The 19,477-nt window shown below is 46.6% G+C and overlaps 1 protein-coding gene across 2 annotated transcripts; it reads right to left on the bottom strand.

Annotated features, from left to right (window-relative positions):
• Positions 1-11,828: 11,828 nt before the first annotated feature.
• Positions 11,829-15,540, bottom strand: LOC122922221 (cornulin-like). 2 transcript variants are annotated; one of them, XM_044272757.1, is made up of 4 exons: positions 15,394-15,540; positions 13,795-13,954; positions 13,024-13,303; positions 11,829-12,738 (listed from the first exon to the last, which is right to left on the bottom strand). In XM_044272757.1, exons 2-4 carry the CDS (start codon positions 13,930-13,932, stop codon positions 12,113-12,115), a joined length of 1,044 nt encoding a protein of 347 aa, XP_044128692.1. In that variant the 5' UTR covers positions 13,933-13,954; positions 15,394-15,540; the 3' UTR covers positions 11,829-12,112. The 2 variants fall into 2 exon arrangements, with proteins under 2 accessions (XP_044128692.1, XP_044128691.1); XM_044272756.1 differs by having other exon boundaries at positions 11,829-13,303.
• Positions 15,541-19,477: the final 3,937 nt, after the last annotated feature.

The following is a 19,477-nucleotide window of genomic DNA, read 5'->3' as shown; positions in this document are numbered from 1 at the left end:
CACCCAATATTCCACGAGTAGGAATATCCCTGGAATCGCCGAGTAATCCACACATGAGTCAAAACTTATTGCTGGAAACACGAGACTAACTTTACTGGCGCACAGAACTCACAATTTATGCAGCATAAAACTCCTCCTCTGGGCCCGGCTAGATAATTGAGTTTTAACAATACACACAGCTCAATGGTCTGCTGGCCAGAACATTTACAACTTTTAACACTTTCAGAATACACACAGCTCAATTGTCTGCTGGCCAGAACATTTACAACTTTTAACACTTTCAGAAAAGTACTTTCCATCCCACATACAAACATAATTTCAACCTCCCTGTTCGGTACCTGAATACATTCATTCTTGACATTTGGAACCGAACAATATAGACCTTAAAATAGCAGGGAGAGAATTAAACTGAAGCATATAGGCAATTGCATCAAAGTCCTTCACAATGGCCCCCCTTTTTCTCCCTGCTCCGGCAACTCGGTTGGACCTTTCCTGGTCCAGTAGGGTTGAAGGGTTCAGAGCTTTTAGTCCGAGGTTAAATCCGTTTGGCGTGACAATCCATCGGCATTCCCGTTTTGCTTGCCTGGGACGATAATGAATCGTAAAGTCATAGGGCTGTAAGGCCAAGCTCCAGCGTAGCAAACGGGCGTTGTCCCCTGAAACCCGGTTAAGCCACACCAAGGGGTTGTGATCGGTGATGAGAGTGAACGCCCGGCCATAAAGGTAAGGTGTGAGCTTTTTGAGTGCCCACACCAAGGCCAAACACTCTTTTTCAATGGTGGCATAGCTGACCTCCCTTGGCAACAGCTTCCGACTCAGGTATGCCACCGGGTGCTCACCTCCATCCTCCCTGATCTGGCTCAGTACTGCCCCCAGTCCAAACATTGAAGCGTCTGTGTGGACAATAAATCTTTTGTTAGGATCTGGGGTAACCAACACCGGAGCATTAACCAGAGCAGTCTTTAGTGCTTGGAAAGCCACCTCGCATTCCGGGGACCACAGGACTTGTCGGGGTAGCTTCTTTTTGGTCAAGTCGGTCAGGGGTTTGGCCAGGGCGCTATAGTCGGGTACAAAGCGTCTGTAATAGCCGGCTGTGCCTAAGAAAGCCATGACTTGTGTCTTGGTGTGGGGAGTGGGCCAATTGGCAACGGCCTCGATCTTAGCCGGCTCCGGCCGTTGCTTACCACATCCTACTCGGTGGCCCAAATATTGTACCTCCGCCATACCCAAGTGACATTTGTCGGGTTTCAGGGTCAGCCCGGCCCCCCTGATCCTATCTAATACTACCCCTATGTGCTCTAGGTGCGCTTCCCAGGTATCGCTGTGGATGGCGATGTCATCCAGGTAAGCGCATGCAAAGCTCTGGAGACCCCCAAGTAACTGATCCACCATCCGTTGGAAGGTGGGCGGGGCGTTCTTCATCCCGAACGGCATAACCCGGAACTGGTATAGGCCGAACGGGGTGATGAAGGCCGACTTGGGTATGGCATCTTCTGCTAGGGGAATCTGCCAATATCCCTTGCATAGGTCTATTGTGGTCAGATACTTCCCTGCAGAGATACGGTCAAGCAGCTCGTCCATCCGTGGCATCGGATAGGCGTCCGTAACTGTCTTGTCGTTGAGGCGCCGGTAATCTACACAGAAGCGGGTTGTCCCATCCTTCTTTGGCACTAAGACTACCGGCGAGGCCCAAGGACTTTCTGAGGGCTCGATTACGCCTAGCCGAAGCATCTCATCTATTTCCTTCCGCATCCCTTCCCGGACTGCTTCGGGGATACGGTATGGGGGCTGTCTCAGGGGTGCCTGTCCTGGAGTCTCTACCTTGTATATGGCTAGGAGTGTGTATCCAGGCTCCTGAGAGAATGTGGCCTGTTTTGTTTCTAGTAAGCGGACAGCTTGAGCCCGCTCTTGCGGCTCCAGCTGTTCACCTAGCTGGACTTTCTTTATCTGGGTCATCCCTTCGTTACTGCCCAATAGGTTGGGAAGGGGTAGGGTCTCTATGTCTTCTCCTGCTGGTGCACAGATAGCGGCTACCTCCTCTGCCCGTTCCTGATAGGCCTTGAGCATGTTGATGTGAAAGGTTCGTTTCACATCTTCATCCTCGCAGCTGGCTATCGTGTAGGTCGTGTCGCATATCTGTCCTATAACTTTATAGGGGCCCTGCCAGGCGGCCTGGAGCTTGTCTGTTCGGACCGGTCTTAATACCATGACCTTTTGGCCTATCTGAAAGCTCCGGTGCCTAGCCCGTCGGTCATACCATACCTTCTGGCGCTGCTGGGCCGCCCGGAGGTTCTCTCGCACTGTCTGGGCTAATTCCTCCATGCAGTCCCTCAGCTCCAGGACATAAGGTACAACCGGGGTCCCCTCAATCTCTGTCTGCCCCTCCCAGTGATCCTTGATGAGATCTAAGGGCCCCCCTCACCCTCCTCCCATAGAGAAGTTCGAAGGGTGAGAATCCCGTCGATTCCTGCGGCACCTCTCGGTAGGCAAAGAGAAGGTGTGGCAGGAATCGCTCCCAATCCTTGTATGCCCCTGTGAACGACTTCAACATTTGCTTTAGCGTTCCGTTGAAGCGCTCGCACAGGCCGTTAGTCTGGGGATGGTATGGGGAGCTAGTAAGGGATTTAACTCCACAGGTTTTCCATATCTGCTGGGTTACCTCGGCCGTGAATTGGGTACCTTGGTCGGACAGAGCCTCCTTGGGAAAGCCTACTCGGGAAAATACTTTAACTAGGGCCTCTGCTACGGTCTCAGCCTGTATGTTAGAGAGAGCTACTGCTTCGGGGTAACGGGTGGCGTAGTCTACTATGGTGAGTATATACCGCTTGCCGGAACGGCTAGGTTGGGCCAGGGGCCCTATAATGTCCACGGCTACCCTTGTGAACGGTTCTTCAATAATGGGCATGGAAACTAGTTTAGCCTTTGGGTGGTCTCCCTTTTTACCTATACGTTGGCATACCTCGCACGTTTGACAATACGCCCTGACGTCGTCGGATACCCCAGGCCAGAAGAAGTTTTGGGTTACCCGATACCCTGTCTTGCGTATTCCCAAATGGCCTGCCAAGGGTACGTCGTGCCCAATCCTCAATAACTCCTGCCGGTATTTCCGGGGAACTACCAGCTGGCGTTTTTGCTTAGGCCCTGGTGCATTACCCCGGGTCTCGGTGAGCCTGTACAAGCGGCCGTTCTCCCAGATAAATTGCTCCTTCTCTAATCCCCCTTGGCCCCTCCTGGCTTTCTCTCGATACTTTCTGAGGGAAGGGTCTCCGGTCACCTCCCGCCCAAAGTCCTCTGGGGTGTCCCAGGGTAGGGGTTCTACAGTCAAGGGTAGGTTGGGTTGGCTTACCTGGGTCTCAGTAGGAAGTGGATGGCTCTCGGCAGCGCGACTTTGTGCTCTGGTGGTTACTGCGTGGGCCTCCTGAGCGGGGGTAGAGGCGAACGCCGAAGTCAGGGGGCCAATGTCGTTGCCCAAGATGACTTCAGAAGGTAAGTCTTTCATGACGCCCACATGAACATTGCCAGCTCCCGCCCCCCAGTCTAGGTGTACCTGTGCAGTAGGGATACGGTATACTGCCCCCCCTGCCACTCTCACAGCAATTGATTTCCCCGGTTTCTCTGATGCCTTAATAAGGTGTCTTTGTACCAACGTGATGGTTGCCCCACTGTCTCTCAATCCCCGGGCGGTTTTTCCATTAACCATGACCAGCTGACAATGGTGTTTCCTGTTGTCCGTAATAACAGATTGTACCATGAGGGCTTCGTAGAGGATGCCCAATGGTTCTTCCTGACCCAGTTCCTGGGGATCCCAAGCCAAGTCTACACAATGGGCTGCTGCTGGGGGGCGGTACCCAGGTCGAGACCAATTTGACCTGGTGTTGTTGTCCATGGGGCAATTCTGCTTGTAGTGACCCAGCTGTTTGCACCGGAAGCAGCGTTGTTCATTGCCCTCCTGGCGTGGATAGCGAGGGCTAGATGTCACCGGTCTGTTAGGAGGTTGCTATCTACCGGCGGGTGGGTATGAGGGCACCGTTGGTCGTGGAGGTTGTACCCGTGGTGTGACCGGGTTAGTCTTGCGAGTATCCGCATATTCATCCGCCAACTTAGCGGCCTCTGGTAGAGTCATGGGCCGGCGATCTCTCACCCAGTCTTTGACATCCGTCTGGATGTGATCGTAAAATTGTTCCAGGAGCATTAGTTGCAAAATGTCCTCTGCGGTGGTGGCCTGGCTGCTGTTGACCCAGTTAGAGGTCGACAGGGATAACTGGCATGCCCATTCCACGTAAGAGTCTTTCGTGGTTTTGCGTGAGTCCCTGAATTTTTGTCGGTAGGACTCCGGGGTTACTGCATAACGAGCCAGGAGCACTTCTTTAACCCTGGCGTAGCTATGGATCTCCTGCTCTGGCACGGTCCGGAAAGCATCAGAAGCTTTGCCTGACAGTTTGCCTGACAATATTGCGACCCACTCTCCTCTATCTATTCGGTGCAGGTTACATTGTCGCTCAAAATCTGCCAGGTAATTATCAATTTCACCGTCTTTTTCATCAAAAGCTTTAAAAGCGCTAAACGGAATCTTCCTTGTGTCTGCTGTGCTGTCCTCACTGTTTGGAGAATGTGCGGCTGCTTGTTGGACTGCTGCCAGTTTTAACTGTAGCTCTGCGTCTCTTATTTGTTTAGCCTCCTCCGGAATCACTGGTGTCCCCATCTCTTGTACTGCTGGCATTGCTGCAACCAAGTTCTCCTGGTCTAGCGCCATTAATTCTGCTATAATGACCCGCTTGGTTTTGTTGCTAGCAATCCTTCCACGGACTTCCAGTAGTTCTTTCAGTGTATTTCTTTTAAGCAGGGTGTACCAGCCTTCCATTCACTGTTCCCAGTGTCTGCTTGGAATCCTGGTGTAAAGGAACGTAGAAGGGAAAATCCCGCTGCTGCCAACCAGTTGTGACGGTAGTAGAAAATATCCCCGTCAAGCATTCCCTTCTTCCCATGAAAGAAAGTCACCTAATATTCCACGAGTAGGAATATCCCTGGAATCGCCGAGTAATCCACACATGAGTCAAAACTTATTGCTGGAAACACGAGACTAACTTTACTGGCGCACAGAACTCACACTTTATGCAGCATAAAACTCCTCCTCTGGGCCCGGCTAGATAATGGAGTGGTAACAATACACACAGCTCAATTGTCTGCTGGCCAGAACATTTACAACTTTTAACACTTTTCAGAAAAGTACTTTCCATCCCACATACAACATAATTTCATCCTCCCTGTTCGGTACCTGAATACATTCATTCTTGACATTTGGAACCGAACAATATAGACCTTAAAATAGCAGGGAGAGAATTAAACTGAAGCATATAGGCAATTGCATCAAAGTCCTTCACAGGAGGATCCCTGGAACAAGTGCCCATCATTTATCGGATAGACAAAAGGACGATATTCTCTCCGTGCTAAGACCCAGGGATTCTCATTTCTCTTCAAAGCCTGGGTGGACTACTCTCACCAGCCACCATGTGGAAACCCCCGGACAACACCCCATCCAGCAGGCTGCCTCTCGCGTTCCAGAGGCTGTGCACAGCATAATAAAGGACGAACTGGAGGAGATGAAACAAATGGGGGTTATTCAGCCATCTCACAGCTCCTGGACCTCTCCTGTAGTCCTGGTCTCCAAGAAGGTTGGTACAACGCGGTTCTGCATCAATTACAGGAGATTAAACTATGCCACCAAGAGTGATGCTTACCCCATGCCCAGGATTGATGATATATTGAATCGGTTGGCCAGTGCCCAATTTGTAACCTTGTTAGACTTGAGCAAGGGTTACTGGCAGATACCCCTAACGGAGGACACTCAGGAGCGCTCGGCCTTAATTACTCCATTTGGGCTTTTTGAGTTTCTGGGAATGCCCTTCGTGATGAAGAACGCCCCAGCCACTTTCCAGAGAGTGATAGATCGACTGTTAGAACAATGTCAGGACTTTGCATGTGCTCACTTGGATGACATTGCCATTTTCAGCAAAACCTGGGAGGAACATCTTAAGCACTTGGGCAAAGTGCTAGACTGTATCCAGACTGAAGGACTGACTATTCGCCCTGATAAATGCCAGTTGGGGATGGCTGAGGTCCAGTACCTCGGGCACCGAGCAGGTGGTGGGATCCTAAGGCCCGAGCCGGCCAAGGTGGAAGCCATTAGCAATTGGGGTAGACCCCAGACTAAGAAGCAGGTACTTGCTTTTTTGGGAACTGCTGGTTACTATCTAAAATTTGTTTTGCATATTAGTACCTTGGCCAAGCCCCTCACTGACCTAACCCGCAAGAACATGCCTAGGAATGTGACGTGGACGACTGCCTGCGAGGATGCCTTTGTAGCATTAAAGACCACCCTTGCCACTGCTCCTGTCTTGGCCGCCCCAGACTATAAGCGCAGGTTCCTCGTGCAGACATATGCGTCCACATTTGGAATTGGGACAGTTCTCAGCTAGGAAACACCACTGGTGAGGAACATCCAGTTGCTTTTGCCAGCAGGAAACTACTGGATCGGGAATTTGCCTATGCCACCAATGAAAAGGAGGGCCTTGCCATTGTATGGGCAATTAAAAAATGGCAGCCATACCTATATGGCAGAGATTTTACAATTGTGACAGACCACAACCCCCTCATATGGCTGAATCGCGGATCAGGGGACAATGGGCGATTGCTGAGGTGGAGCTTGTTCTTACAACCCTACAACTTCTCCATCCAATACAGACGGGGAAGTCAACACCAGAATGCTGATGGACTGTCCCGACAAGAAGAACCATAGACTTCCTTAGGCCGACCTACACTTACTGCTGTACAAGGAACTGTCAACTGTTGAGTAAGGTGGACTAAAGTGAGGTGGCCAGAGGTCTGTGTAGACCTCATGGCGTGCTCACTTTTCAAGAGGGGGGAGAGGTTATGATTGTGGGATATGGTGTGTTGTTTATCATTTTGTCACTGATGATAAATTTACTGATTTTAGGAGTGTTGTCTTGTTGCTCTACCATTCTGTGTGTTCCCAGAATTCTCCAGTCTTAATTACATTACAGGAAGGTCTGATAACTGAATCGGCTCAGTGACCATCGGCAGCCTGGCTGTCCTCATGCCTCTTGATGAACCCTTGCTGACATTTCCTGACTGTTCATTCATGACCCTCTGCTCTCCAAATTCTGGAGATCACCCTCTGTGGTTCCTTGATCACTGAGGCACCATTTCCAGGTCTGGGGGGCCTAAAAAACATCCATCCTGTCTGCCTACCCCGTGGATATAAGGACAGCACCTGAAGATAGATCCTTTGTGGGACGCTGATGCTAAGGACAGCACCTGAAGATAGATCCTTTTGTGGGACGCTGATGCGAAGGACAGCACCCCAAAGAGACTTGGAGGAACTTTTATTACCCTGGAATATACTGCCTCTACAGAGAAGAAGCATCTGGGTCCGCACTGCCATATCGATCTCCAAGCTGGAGGAGTGTGATCCTCATCTCCTGGGGTATTTATCCTGCTATTGGACTGTAGCCGTGTTCCTGGACTATTTTACCCTTTGTGTGGTGGTGCTTTTTTGGACTTTTCGGTTTGCATTTAATAAAGGTCCTTGGGCTGTTCACTCATTCCTCACTCTGTTGATTTTGGGATACCGGAATAGGACCCCGTGACAGGCACTAAGGGGAAACACTACTGTAAGGGGGCGCTGTTAGGCAACACTAAGGGGCACTATTGTAAGGGGGCACTAAAGGGCATCAGTACTGTAAGGGAGCACTAACGGGCAATATTAGTGTAAGGGGGCACTAAGGGGAAACACTACTGTAAGTGGGCACTAAGGGGAAACACTACTGTAAGTGGGCACTAAGGGGCAACACTTCTTTAAGGGGGCACTGAGGGGCAACACTACTGTTAGGGGGCACTAAGGGGCAACACTACTGTTAGGGGGCACTAAGGGGCAACACTACTGTAAGGGGGAACTAAGGGGAACACTATTTTAAGGGGGCACTAAGGGGCAACATTACTGTAAGAGGGCACTAAGGGGGAACACTACTGTAACGGTGCACTGAGGGTCATCAATATTACAAGGGAGCACTAAGAGGCATCACTATTGTAAGTGGGCTCTAAGTGGCAACACTACAGTAAGGGGAGACTAAGGGGCAACACTACTGTAAGGGGGCATTTAGGGGCGACACTACTGTAATGGGGCACTAAGGGTCGACACTACTGGAAGGGGGCATTTAGGGGTGACACTACTGTAATAGGGCACTAAGGGGCAATACTACTGTAAGGAACCACTAAGGGGCAACACTACTGTAAGGGGGCACTAAAGGGAAATGCTACTGTAAGGGGCAATAAGGGGCATTACTATTGTAGGGGAGCACTAAGGGGCATCACTATTGTAAGGGCGCAGTAAGGGGCATCACTATTGTAAGGAGCACTAAGCGGCATCACTATTGTAAGGGAGTACTAAGGGGCATTACTATTGTGAGGTGCACTAAGAGTCATCACTACTGTGAGGGGCACTAATGTGTATCAGTATTGTGAGGGGGGTACTAAAGGGCATCACTACTGTAAGGGGGAGCTAAGAGGCATCAATTTTGTAAGGGGGCGCTAAGAGGCATCAATATTGTATGGGGCATCAGTATTTTAAGGGGGCACTAAGGGACTCTTCTGAGTTGGCACTAAGGGACCATTGCTATTGTAAGGAAGCACTAAGGGGCATCTCTTTTGTGAGGAGGCACTAAGGGGCCATTAGTGTTGTGGGGGGCACTAAGGAGGCAGCGCTTCTGCTTTGGGCCTGTATAGGAATAAACAGGGCAGGGTTTTCTTTGAAGACTTTGAGTTTTGCCACATGCAATCAATATGTCTAAAAATGCTTCCAACCCCTTTCCTGCAGACGCCTGGCTGTTCTACTTTATTTTAGCCACCAGGTGGCGCTGTCTACCGGTGTGCGTTGCCATACGTTTTGTGTACAGAGACGTGCGTCTTTTCCATCTGTAGGTTATTTATTGGAGGACTAAGGACCTGACAAATACAGTAGTAATGGCGGCTCAATGGCATCCAGGGTTGTAGACAACACTACAACTAAAGATCACAGGCTGCTTGAAATGGCCTCCTGTTTTCGGGAAAAGGGTTACCCTGATAAGATAATTAGGGAAGGTCTGACCGAAAACCCTAATATTGAAAAACACCAAGAACGTAGGATTCCTTTCGTACATACCTACCACCCTTTGGCATCTCCTACATCAGGCTTACCCTCACATGGAGGTGTTTGCCTCCTCAATTCTACTCTGCAACAGACGTCCCAAAAATCTTAGGGACACCCTTATACGAGCTGACGAGGACTCTATCACTATCGTCCTATCGATAACTCTCCTCCCTATCTCCGCCCCTGTACCGCCCTGCTCTCCTTCCCAGGCACCAATGTGGCAGGATATAAAACGCCACATATTCCACATGACTCATGGCGCCATTCTTACAGGGCTGTTTCCCATTTAAAACCTAGCGCTGACAAGGGCCACAGAGGCCAACATATTAGGACCATTTTTGGTTCCTTTGCCCTATTTGCCACAAGATGCGGGTTCTTTACCCCTCTTTAAATTTTTTACACAGTGTGGCTCATCCAGGTAAGCTTTTTCTCCGTTACTGTTCATTGCTTACTGCAACTATGATAGATGATACCCCCTGTGGCAAAACCAACCTCGCCACTGGGTTTTGGAGGGGCCTGGTTGCCAGCCTTTCGCCCCAGGATTAGACATTTTGAAGGAGAAGACAGACCGGCCGCACAGCTTAAATCTGTGGAACTGTTTGGGGCAGGAAAGCCATGCTTGCGGCCGGCCAAATGTGACTTCCATGGAATTCGGGAACCCCTGCCGGATATGGGTGATTTTTGGATATGTTGTTCACCCAGATCAGAGCTATCCATTAATGTATACATTATGGGGATATGTGGGGTTTTGAGGTGTTTTCTGTGTGTTGGGGAAAATGTGTGTTTTCTGTCTTGTAGTGATTAAGTTAGCCCATTATGTTTGGTAATTGTATTTTGTTAATTGCGTCACCGACAATGCCAGTGTGTTAGTTAATTGTGTCACAGACAGTGCCAGTATGTTAGTTAATTGTGTCACAGACAATGCCAGTGTGTTAGTTAATTGCGTCTCAGACAATGCCAGTGTGTTAGTTAATTGCTTCACAGACAATGCCAATGTGTTAGTTAATTGCGTCTCAGACAATGCCAGTGTGTTAGTTAATTGCTTCACAGACAATGCCAATGTGTTAGTTAATTGTGTCACAGACAATGCCAGTGTGTTAGTTAATTGTGTCACAGACAATGCCAGTGTGTTAGTTAATTGCGTCACAGACAATGCCAATGTGTTAGTTAATTGCGTCTCAGACAATGCCAGTGTGTTAGTTAATTGCTTCACAGACAATGCCAATGTGTTAGTTAATTGTGTCACAGACAATGCCAGTGTGTTAGTTAATTGTGTCACAGATAATGCTCATTGTATTTTGTTGATTGCGTTACAGACAGAGGGAAGGGGGTTTTGTGTACAATTGCTGGGAAGGTGTCAATACTGTAAATGCATGTGATTGGCTAAAATATAAACTGTCACAGTCTTCTACAAGGGCCCCAGGGGGAGTGTCCCTTGCTAGGAGACCTGCATAAAAGGCTGAAAAATAACCCATTAAAGAGTTGCTGTTTTACATTCAACATAGAGCCTCGTCTCGTGTGTGGGGATTGCTATACGTGTTTACTACCCTGGCTATTACTTCTAGCTCTTGTAAGAGCTGTTCCTGGCTCCTGTGGTGGTTTTGGTGTAGAGCAGAGTGCTTGGAGTCCTCAGGAAGCACTGGGAGCATCCATCAACGGAGGTACCCGGTCGGGGTGCTAGGAGATCCGTTACACCCCCATTAGGCAGCTACCGGTTAACTATCGCTGCATTATATTACCACATATGTGTTGCTACTGACGATACCCCCCTTTATATTGTTGCCTCTATCTATTGGGGAGTGTATCTTGGGGAGTGTCACCCAACCAGATACCAACCAACCAGTAATGGCGGCTCATATCCAGGTCTGTGCTAATTCTATTGCCAATTCCTCCAAAAAACGGACTACGTAACCTGCTGCAATAATTTTCACAGATTTTCTGCACCATCGTAAATATCGCACAGTTCTTTATGCTGGAGACTTGGAGCACCTTTAGGGCTTGTGCTGGGTGACAACGCTACAGAAACTGACATCACTGCTTTGGTGACATCACTGCTGACAGTATCTTTTAGGGGGTTGTCAGGGACATTATGGACCTGGCCAATTGTTTAAGAATTGGATTTGCTGTGCCATGTCAAGCCCCAAACACAGTCTCAAAAAAGAATTGCTCCATACCATGGACTGGACCTGCAAGCAGCGCAGAGTACTTCAGGAGGGAAATTTGGTGATATTGTCGAGGGGACTGTGACCTGTCATGAGGTTAATGAGGTCAGGGATGTAGTAGGTGGCAGGTGGAGGACCATGATGTACAGGGAGATAAATCAGCAATCAGCACCAAGATGCTGCAATGATTTCTCTTGACAACACTATGGATGTAGCAGAGCAGATGTAGCAGTGCGGATGTAGCAAAGCTGAATTTGTGACTGTAGTAGCTTCTCCTACAGGTTTACGTAAAAACACATTGAGGGGAATGTATCAAGGTGGTACGCCAGTTACTACACCAAAAGGTATGACGCTGGCCATTTTCCCTCTTTGTGATAACACCATGGCTTCTGTCAAATGCTCTGTGGGTAATATAATGCCTATGAGATATCGGTGACGCCCATCCCCCCAGGACTCGGATATAGGCTTTCAGTATATTTTATTGCTATTTACTTATTTGCCAGATAATCATACAGTAATGTAATAAGCAGTGCCATATAATGATTATATAAAATGCTGATTTCTATTGTCTCTCCTTCATTTCCTGCCTTGAAGTAAATAGCAATGGTACTTGAGTAAATGCACAAGAAATCAAAGGAAAACTGGCGACTCGGCAACACGTAAATATCTGATTCTTAGAGTATTATGTGATTAGTGGGGTAGGTCCTTCCGGGTACATCTCTATGGTTCAGGTGGATCCACCTGTTCAAGGTTTCTTCTTGTCAAAGGAGAAGGTTTGCTGGTGTTGATAGAACTTGTTTTGCTGAGGCTGTTGGGGCTCCTTTGGGGTTTCTTGACATGTAGGTGTAGGGTCCTGTTGGGTTTGGCTGTATGAAGGTGGCTGGGATGAGGCTTGTACTTCTACACCAAAGCTTTGTGGAGGAGGTATGTACAGAGGTCTTTGGTAGAAACCAGGTTGATCTGCTGTGGTTGTGTTTTCTGCCATCATGATCTGCTCTTTTCCAGTGGTGGTTGGTTTTGATGTTTGGTCTTGTTTATCATTTGTAGATTGTGAGCTGGTGGTACCTTGCACTTGGTCTTTATTTGAGTCACTGTGGGATTGTGATACTGTAGTGTCTACATGAGATGTTTGCTCCTTGCCTTGGCATTGTGACTCCTTTGGATCTTGTTGAGATGTTTGGTCTTTTCCCTGGCTGTAATCTTGGGATTGAGATCCTGTGCTGTCTTTCTCTTCTGTTTTTTGGTCAGTTTGTGTACATATCTGATTCTTTTCACCTCCAATTCCCTGAACTGCACAGGCGCCTTTCTGGTCATGGTAGGTTGACTGGGTCTTCTCACACTTTGGGAGCAGTGGCTTCTGGTAGTAGTTTGGTGGCTCATCAGGTTTTTGAGATGTAGTCTCAGAGGTTGTTTCTACATTCTTTTTTGGTGGCTCATTAGGTGTTTGAGATGTAGCCTGACAGCTTGTTTCTACATTATTTTTTGGTGGCTCATCAGGTTTTTGAGATGTAGTCTGAGAGGTTGTTTCTACATTCTTTTTTGGTGGCTCATTAGGTGTTTGAGATGTAGCCTGACAGCTTGTTTCTACATTCTTTTTTGGTGGCTCATCAGGTTTTTGAGATGTAGCCTGAGAGCTTGTTTCTACATTCTTTTTTGGTGGCTCATCAGGTTTTTGAGATGTAGTCTGAGAGGTTGTTTCTACATTCTTTTTTGGTGGCTCATCAGGTGTTTGAGATGTAGTCTGAGAGGTTGTTTCTACATTCTTCTTTGGTTCATCTGGCTGTTGGCACGTGTCTTCCTTTTCATACACAACCTTGTAGTATGCCTTTAACACCTTGCACAACAGGTCACAGAACTCACTGAAGTCCACCTCCCCATCATTATTCTCATCAAGAATTGCTAGTAAACTTGAAATTGTGTTTGGATCTTTTGATTTCTGAAACAGAGGTACACGTGGTTTGTAAGTCACTCAAAAAGTCATTAGGTGGACACATTTTTAGGATTTTTTTAATACAATTTTTCTTATCAATTTCATTCAACTTCCTGAGACAACCTGTGACAAACATAATCTATCCCGTACCATGAGATGCAAGGATATTACAATCCCATAAATAGATTCATTACTGTAAAAAATTACAGGGAAGGGGGGGGGGTGTAAACTGAATAACACAATACCAAGAGAGTCAATCAGGAGGCCACAAGATGTAAGCCTTGCCCCTGATGGAACTGTGGTAGTAAGTGTTATTAGGACATCTGGTTGTAATGAAGGTGAGGGGTAGAAATGGTGACCTGTTCATTGCAAACCTGCACTCTGTACTAAGTACCACCTAGGAAAAGCAGCAGCTTCAAAAAGTGAGGACCACACTACATTTGTAATTTTACACTGCGACTTATCATAAAGAGATTAGTGTCTCCTGTGCTTCCTACCTTGATGACGTCTGCAAATTCGTTCTGGATGAGGAGGTTGAGTTCCTCACTATTCAACTTATTCTGGTGACAATCCTTCTCAGAATATTTCTGGAAACATTTGATGATATCCTGGATTGATGAGACGAGTCCTGGCATGATTACGGGTCGTTAGATGGTCCTGTATGAAGGAAAGGAGCCCATTATAGTCACATCATGGTAGGAGCATGAAGCTAATGGAAATAACCAAGACTCTTCAAAGACAAAGCAAACACTGCACCTGTGTAGTCTGTTATGGGAGGCACGAATGAAAGACCTGGACAGGGTCAGACAAATCCCAAAAAGCAGCAGATCCAGCTTCCCATAAAAAGAATTGATGAAGGACCAACATGGACCAACAAGTCTAAGGTCCGAAACTCGTAGACTACACTGATGTTTGGATTTTATCTGCTATAAATAAAGAATTCTTTTTATGGGAAGCTGGATCTGCTGCGTTTTGGGAAATAACCGAGACTAACTTATATCAGAAACACCAACCTCCTATTTCATGTCATCTTAAAGAGAAGCACCCAACAGATGTATCTAGAAGCGCTCACATAATGGCTCTTTATGGCTATACAGACTTGTAGAAGAGTAAGTGCAGTGAGAAGAAGCCAAGGATCGCCACAGACCTTCTATTATGTGATCCGTCAGTTTCGTTTTTAGGACTGAATATCAAAGATCTGTCCACAGAGAGCCCTGACTCTGTCATTGACCCCCCCCCCTTCCCGAATAAACTTTCCTCTATCACCACCACCAGTGCTTAATCCATAGTGTCACAGGATGCATGAACTCAGCAGCCAGGGAAAGGTCACAAAAAGCACCAAATTTATCTCTGCAATATTTTGATAAATGTTAAATTTTCTCCAAGTTATGCCCCCCCCCCCTCGTTTGACTTCTTTAAAGGCTTTATTCACGCATCCTTGTCTGTTTTGCTTCCTCAAACGTCCAAGTTCCTGATGCATCTCAGTAATGTTTTCCAATAGTTGGTCCATTTTATGTGTCTGCAGAAACAGCAACCTAGTTTCCATGCACTGGATCTTCTGTACATGGTTTTCACCAACCCCTAGACTCAAAGAAGCGTCTTTGGTCCCCAAAACAGACCAAAGCAGGCAGAACATGCCCCAATCTGTTTAAGGGGTCCATGGACACCACACAGATCTCCTCCACGTTTGGAATAAAAATTATGGAACCATTGAAAAGTGATAAAAAGTTTGAAAAAGTAATCGAACCACAATGGAAAAACCCCAAACATGTCCTGAGATGGGACTATTGTGGATGCAAAACGGACACAGACAGATGAAATAGCCCTAAAACCGGGAAGGTCATCGTAAAACATTGCTTGCCATGTAGAACTATTTCCCCCCTCGCCAGGGTACAAGTCTTCAAGATATACAGGGGATCATGTAAATTCTAATATCTAAAAATGATAAATGAGATGAAATGTGATAACAGAACCAAAAATCAGATGATCCCATGACTGCTACGTCCATCACCCCTTCTTAAGTCCTCTACTACCTTGTAACATTCTGTCCTATAATATACAAGCCACTGATTACAGAGGTTACTGATGGCACTTACCTCCACCAGATGCAGTCCGTTCACAGAGAAGAGCTGGAATGGCCCAGGCAGGTCACCATTTATAGGGATATGATGCCCTAGTTATTTTAGGAAGGAGGCTGCAGTCCCAGCCCAAACCAGTCAGTCCAGCACCATCAATTACAGTGAAACAACTAGGAACACCCTACCTATTTCACAAACACACCCTGACAGCGGGGATGTTGTCAGGAAGACGGTTTCTAACTCCAGCCATTGTCCTGTATGCAAGGGTCCATGATTCTCCCCTTCACTCCCATCATCCCGGGGGCTTCATCACAAGACCACTTGACCCTTAATAAAATGCCTTGATAATAATGACCCTAATTGTCACCTCTATAAATCAGCCAAGAACGTGAGCCTCAACCCTGGCCCCTGTCATGTTTTTGATTAACCTGTCCATCAAGTTTCTGGTATAATTGGCCATTAAGATGCTCCTCCGACCTGCATTCTGGTCATTGTGATCAGGGTGATGTGTCATACTTTGGATTTCTCAAATATAATAAGTGTCTATCATTACACGTATTCTCAGCCTCTCCCTGTGAAGGCAAAGTCCTGAAGATCTAATTGTCATCCGGCAGAACTTTCTGTGTCAGAGCCGTAAGATATTGTTCTTGCCTAGACTGATGGACCGTGGAGATGTCGAAATTCAAGACTGGCCAACAAGCTACCAGACTGACTGAGCTTGTCCTTCAATGTTTGGTCACTGGCAACATTAGCCATGTTAGTGTCGAATCTACAGCCAATGGTCGTCTTAAAGAAGAGGCCAATGTGCACAGAGAAGTATGCAAAAGCTACCAAACATTGGTGATCTTCTCAAGGAGGTGGGTCTTTGGAAAGGTTTCACTGTAACTAGAATTCATATTTCCCACAAAAGCAAAGTCAGAAATGACCCCAATCATCCTATTGACCATAAACTGAGTAGGGTTGATAGTACAGTAGATGAATGTAGGAGAACTCACGTAGCCATACCAGGAAGCAGAAGACCACCACTGTGTATTACTTTCACCAAAAGAAACAAACAAAATGAGACTCTCTCTCTCTATATATATATATATATATATATATATATCTGCTCCCACTAGAATTGTGTCCATGGCTCCCTCTAGGTGGTGAAAGTCTTCCAACATCTTAATGGTCTAATAATGACATTCAATGTTTTCTACCTAGGCCTTAGTGTGGGGTGGTGCATGTTATCTACAACTTTGTCTGACTCAAGTTGTCCATATACCTCCAACTTTGTGTCAGGTTGGACATTAGGGCCCCTCAGGGGACATCCCGTATAGCTCCTGTCCCATACTGATCTCCTTTTGTCCCCGGTCACAGTTTATATTAACATCAGCTGATTCCACAGTAATCCCCCAGCGTCAGATCTTCCCGGCCAAGCGGTGGCGTTACAGCGGATGACACATTATATTACAGATCGGTTTTAATAACTGGAAGTTTATTGGGCGAGACCTCATTAGTGAGTCCATGTCATTGTTTCGAATCTGCTCATCATTGCAAAGAATTCAAAGATTTACTGGATTAAGAATGAGTCACATGACTGAAGGTGTCTTACACACGTGTACACAGAATCACATAGCCTGTGTATGTAGGCATCAAATTATAATGTTTACCAGGAGAACTCCATACAGTACAAAAGTGATCTGCACCCTCAGGCTGTCAGGGCATGCTGGGAGTTGTAGTTTTATAACAGCTGGATGGCCACAGTTCATTGATATTGGGACAGCACTGTGAGATGTAGCAGCTTAACTGCCTGCCGGGCTATGTCATAATGAACAGGGAAGGAGAAGTGGAAGAGATCTGACCGTTGACAGTGGGAATACTTGTGGCAAACCAGCATAAAATGTACCCATCATACATTGCAGGAGGTAATATTGTGGATTGTCGCCTAGAAGAAACAACCATATGTACACTCGTTCCTCCAGATTACCAAGGACAGGCATACTGAAGGCTTACGCCTCTAGACAACCAGGGACCATACAATTATTCCTCCAGACAATCAAGACCAGATTTATGCTCACAACTCCAGGGAACAAGGGACAGACATACACTCATTTCTCTGGATAACCAGGACCAGATGTATCCTCACTTATCCAGAGAACAAAGGCCAGAAATATGGTCAATTATCCAGACAACCAGAGGCAGATGTATGTGCACTCCTCCAGAAAACTAGGGCCAGATGTACACTCACTCCTCCAGCCAACTAGGGTCAGATGTACATTCACTCCTCCAGACAACCAGGGCCAGATATACACTCAATCCTCTAGAAAATCATGGCCAGACATACCCTCACTCATGGGGATAACCAGGACCTGAAATATACGCTCTCTCCTGTAGAGAACAAGGGCCAGAAGTATGGTAAATCATCTAGACAACTGGAGCTAGAGGTACACTCCTCCAGACAACCAGGGCCAGGTGTATGCTGTTGTGGTTGAAGCACATAATGATGAAGTCACCATAACGGTGTTGAAATCTGATCTGACGCAAATATGATTGGATGACAGGATGGTGCAGTTGGTGTGTACAGTTTACAAGACACAAACCATATAGTAGATATTATAAGGAAAGGTCTGGTATAAGATACCTGATGTCCTGTATAATCGGCCCTGTATGATACAACATATAGTACGTGCTCTGCAGGAGTAATTATTAGATTACATTTATATTGGGTCACCACACCCAAGCTCATGAAAACTCTTCAACCAGAGATTATCTACAAGACAAATATTTAACATTTTCTCTCCTGACCTGATTATCTCATGTGTCATCTCTCTATTCGCCCCATTTAAGAGGAGCCAAAAAACAGAGAGACTAAGGGGGGCACAAACTTTTCCCCATGTGTACATAAGAAGGGAAGTGATAGGATGCTAAATTCCACCCTCGGCCTAGAGAACTGACTTTCTTCTTGTCCAGTCTATCCTTGACCAACGCCCAACCCAGTATATAACCTTGATCTATTTTATGAGAGACCTAGGTCTCAGATTGTCAGTACAATCTACCAGCAGTGTCTTGTTGACTGGAACTGCAGTCCTAGTGACTAATTCAGCTCAAGGAATGGGGACACACGTATTTAGAAGGTTGTGGAGATGCTTGGTGACTGTTCAGTCAGGCTACATCTGATAACTTGTCTGGAAGGCTAAACACTTGGACATTTTGGCTGTTGGCAAAGGGTGGAGAAGAATATGAAGGTGCCACCACCACTGGGATGATGGAAGGATTGATGAGCCTAGAGGTTCCTCAACTCCAAGTCAAACGTAAGTTCTGATGATACATGGAGTCTATACATTAAGCATGGTCATCTTGAGATGTCCCCATGAGATTCCAGCCACATCTCTAACCTCAGTGCTCCAATAGGGTAAGGGCTCTCCATCCATTCTCGAGAATCTTAAGCATTTTGGCTGTTGGCATAAGGTGGAGAAGAATATGAAGGTGCCACCACCACTGTGATGATGGAAGGATTGATGAACCTAGAGGTTCCTCAACTCCAAGTCAAACGTAAGTTCTGATGATACATGGAGTCTATACATTAGGCATGTTCATCTTGAGATGTCCCCATGAGATTCCAGCCACATCTCTAACCTCAGTGCTCCAATAGGGTAAGGGCTCTCCATCCATTCTCGAGAATCTTAAGCATTTAACATTTGTGCTAATTGTGAAGCGGGTATGCTAATGTAGTTATTCATTTTTATATATAGAGTATAGCCCATCATAAAGCATAATTACCTCTGAGTAATGGTAACAAAACCAGTTTGTTAATGATGTGACTGGACTGGTTTAGAATCAGAGTCCTTTATCCTTCATATTATGGAAGTAAGATCTTTTAGGTGAGTAATCACCGGTGTAGAAAAAATAAGACTTTTTTGACACCTCCTACTTGGAGATATGACACCAGCACCTCCATTTTATTGTCTGACCAGATAAATAGGACGTCTGTTTTCAAGATCAATAGGCAACAGTAGTTTCATAGTACCAGCAACCAGGTACCAGTGGCCTAGACGGAGTCTAAAAAGATAACACAAAAATATTGCCAATCTTCTCTGATACTATAGCCAGCCATAACCAT

Source organism: Bufo gargarizans, chromosome 11 (assembly GCF_014858855.1).
Source record: "Bufo gargarizans isolate SCDJY-AF-19 chromosome 11, ASM1485885v1, whole genome shotgun sequence".
Lineage (NCBI taxonomy): Eukaryota > Metazoa > Chordata > Amphibia > Anura > Bufonidae > Bufo > Bufo gargarizans.
This window is presented reverse-complemented; position numbering and strand designations above follow the sequence as displayed.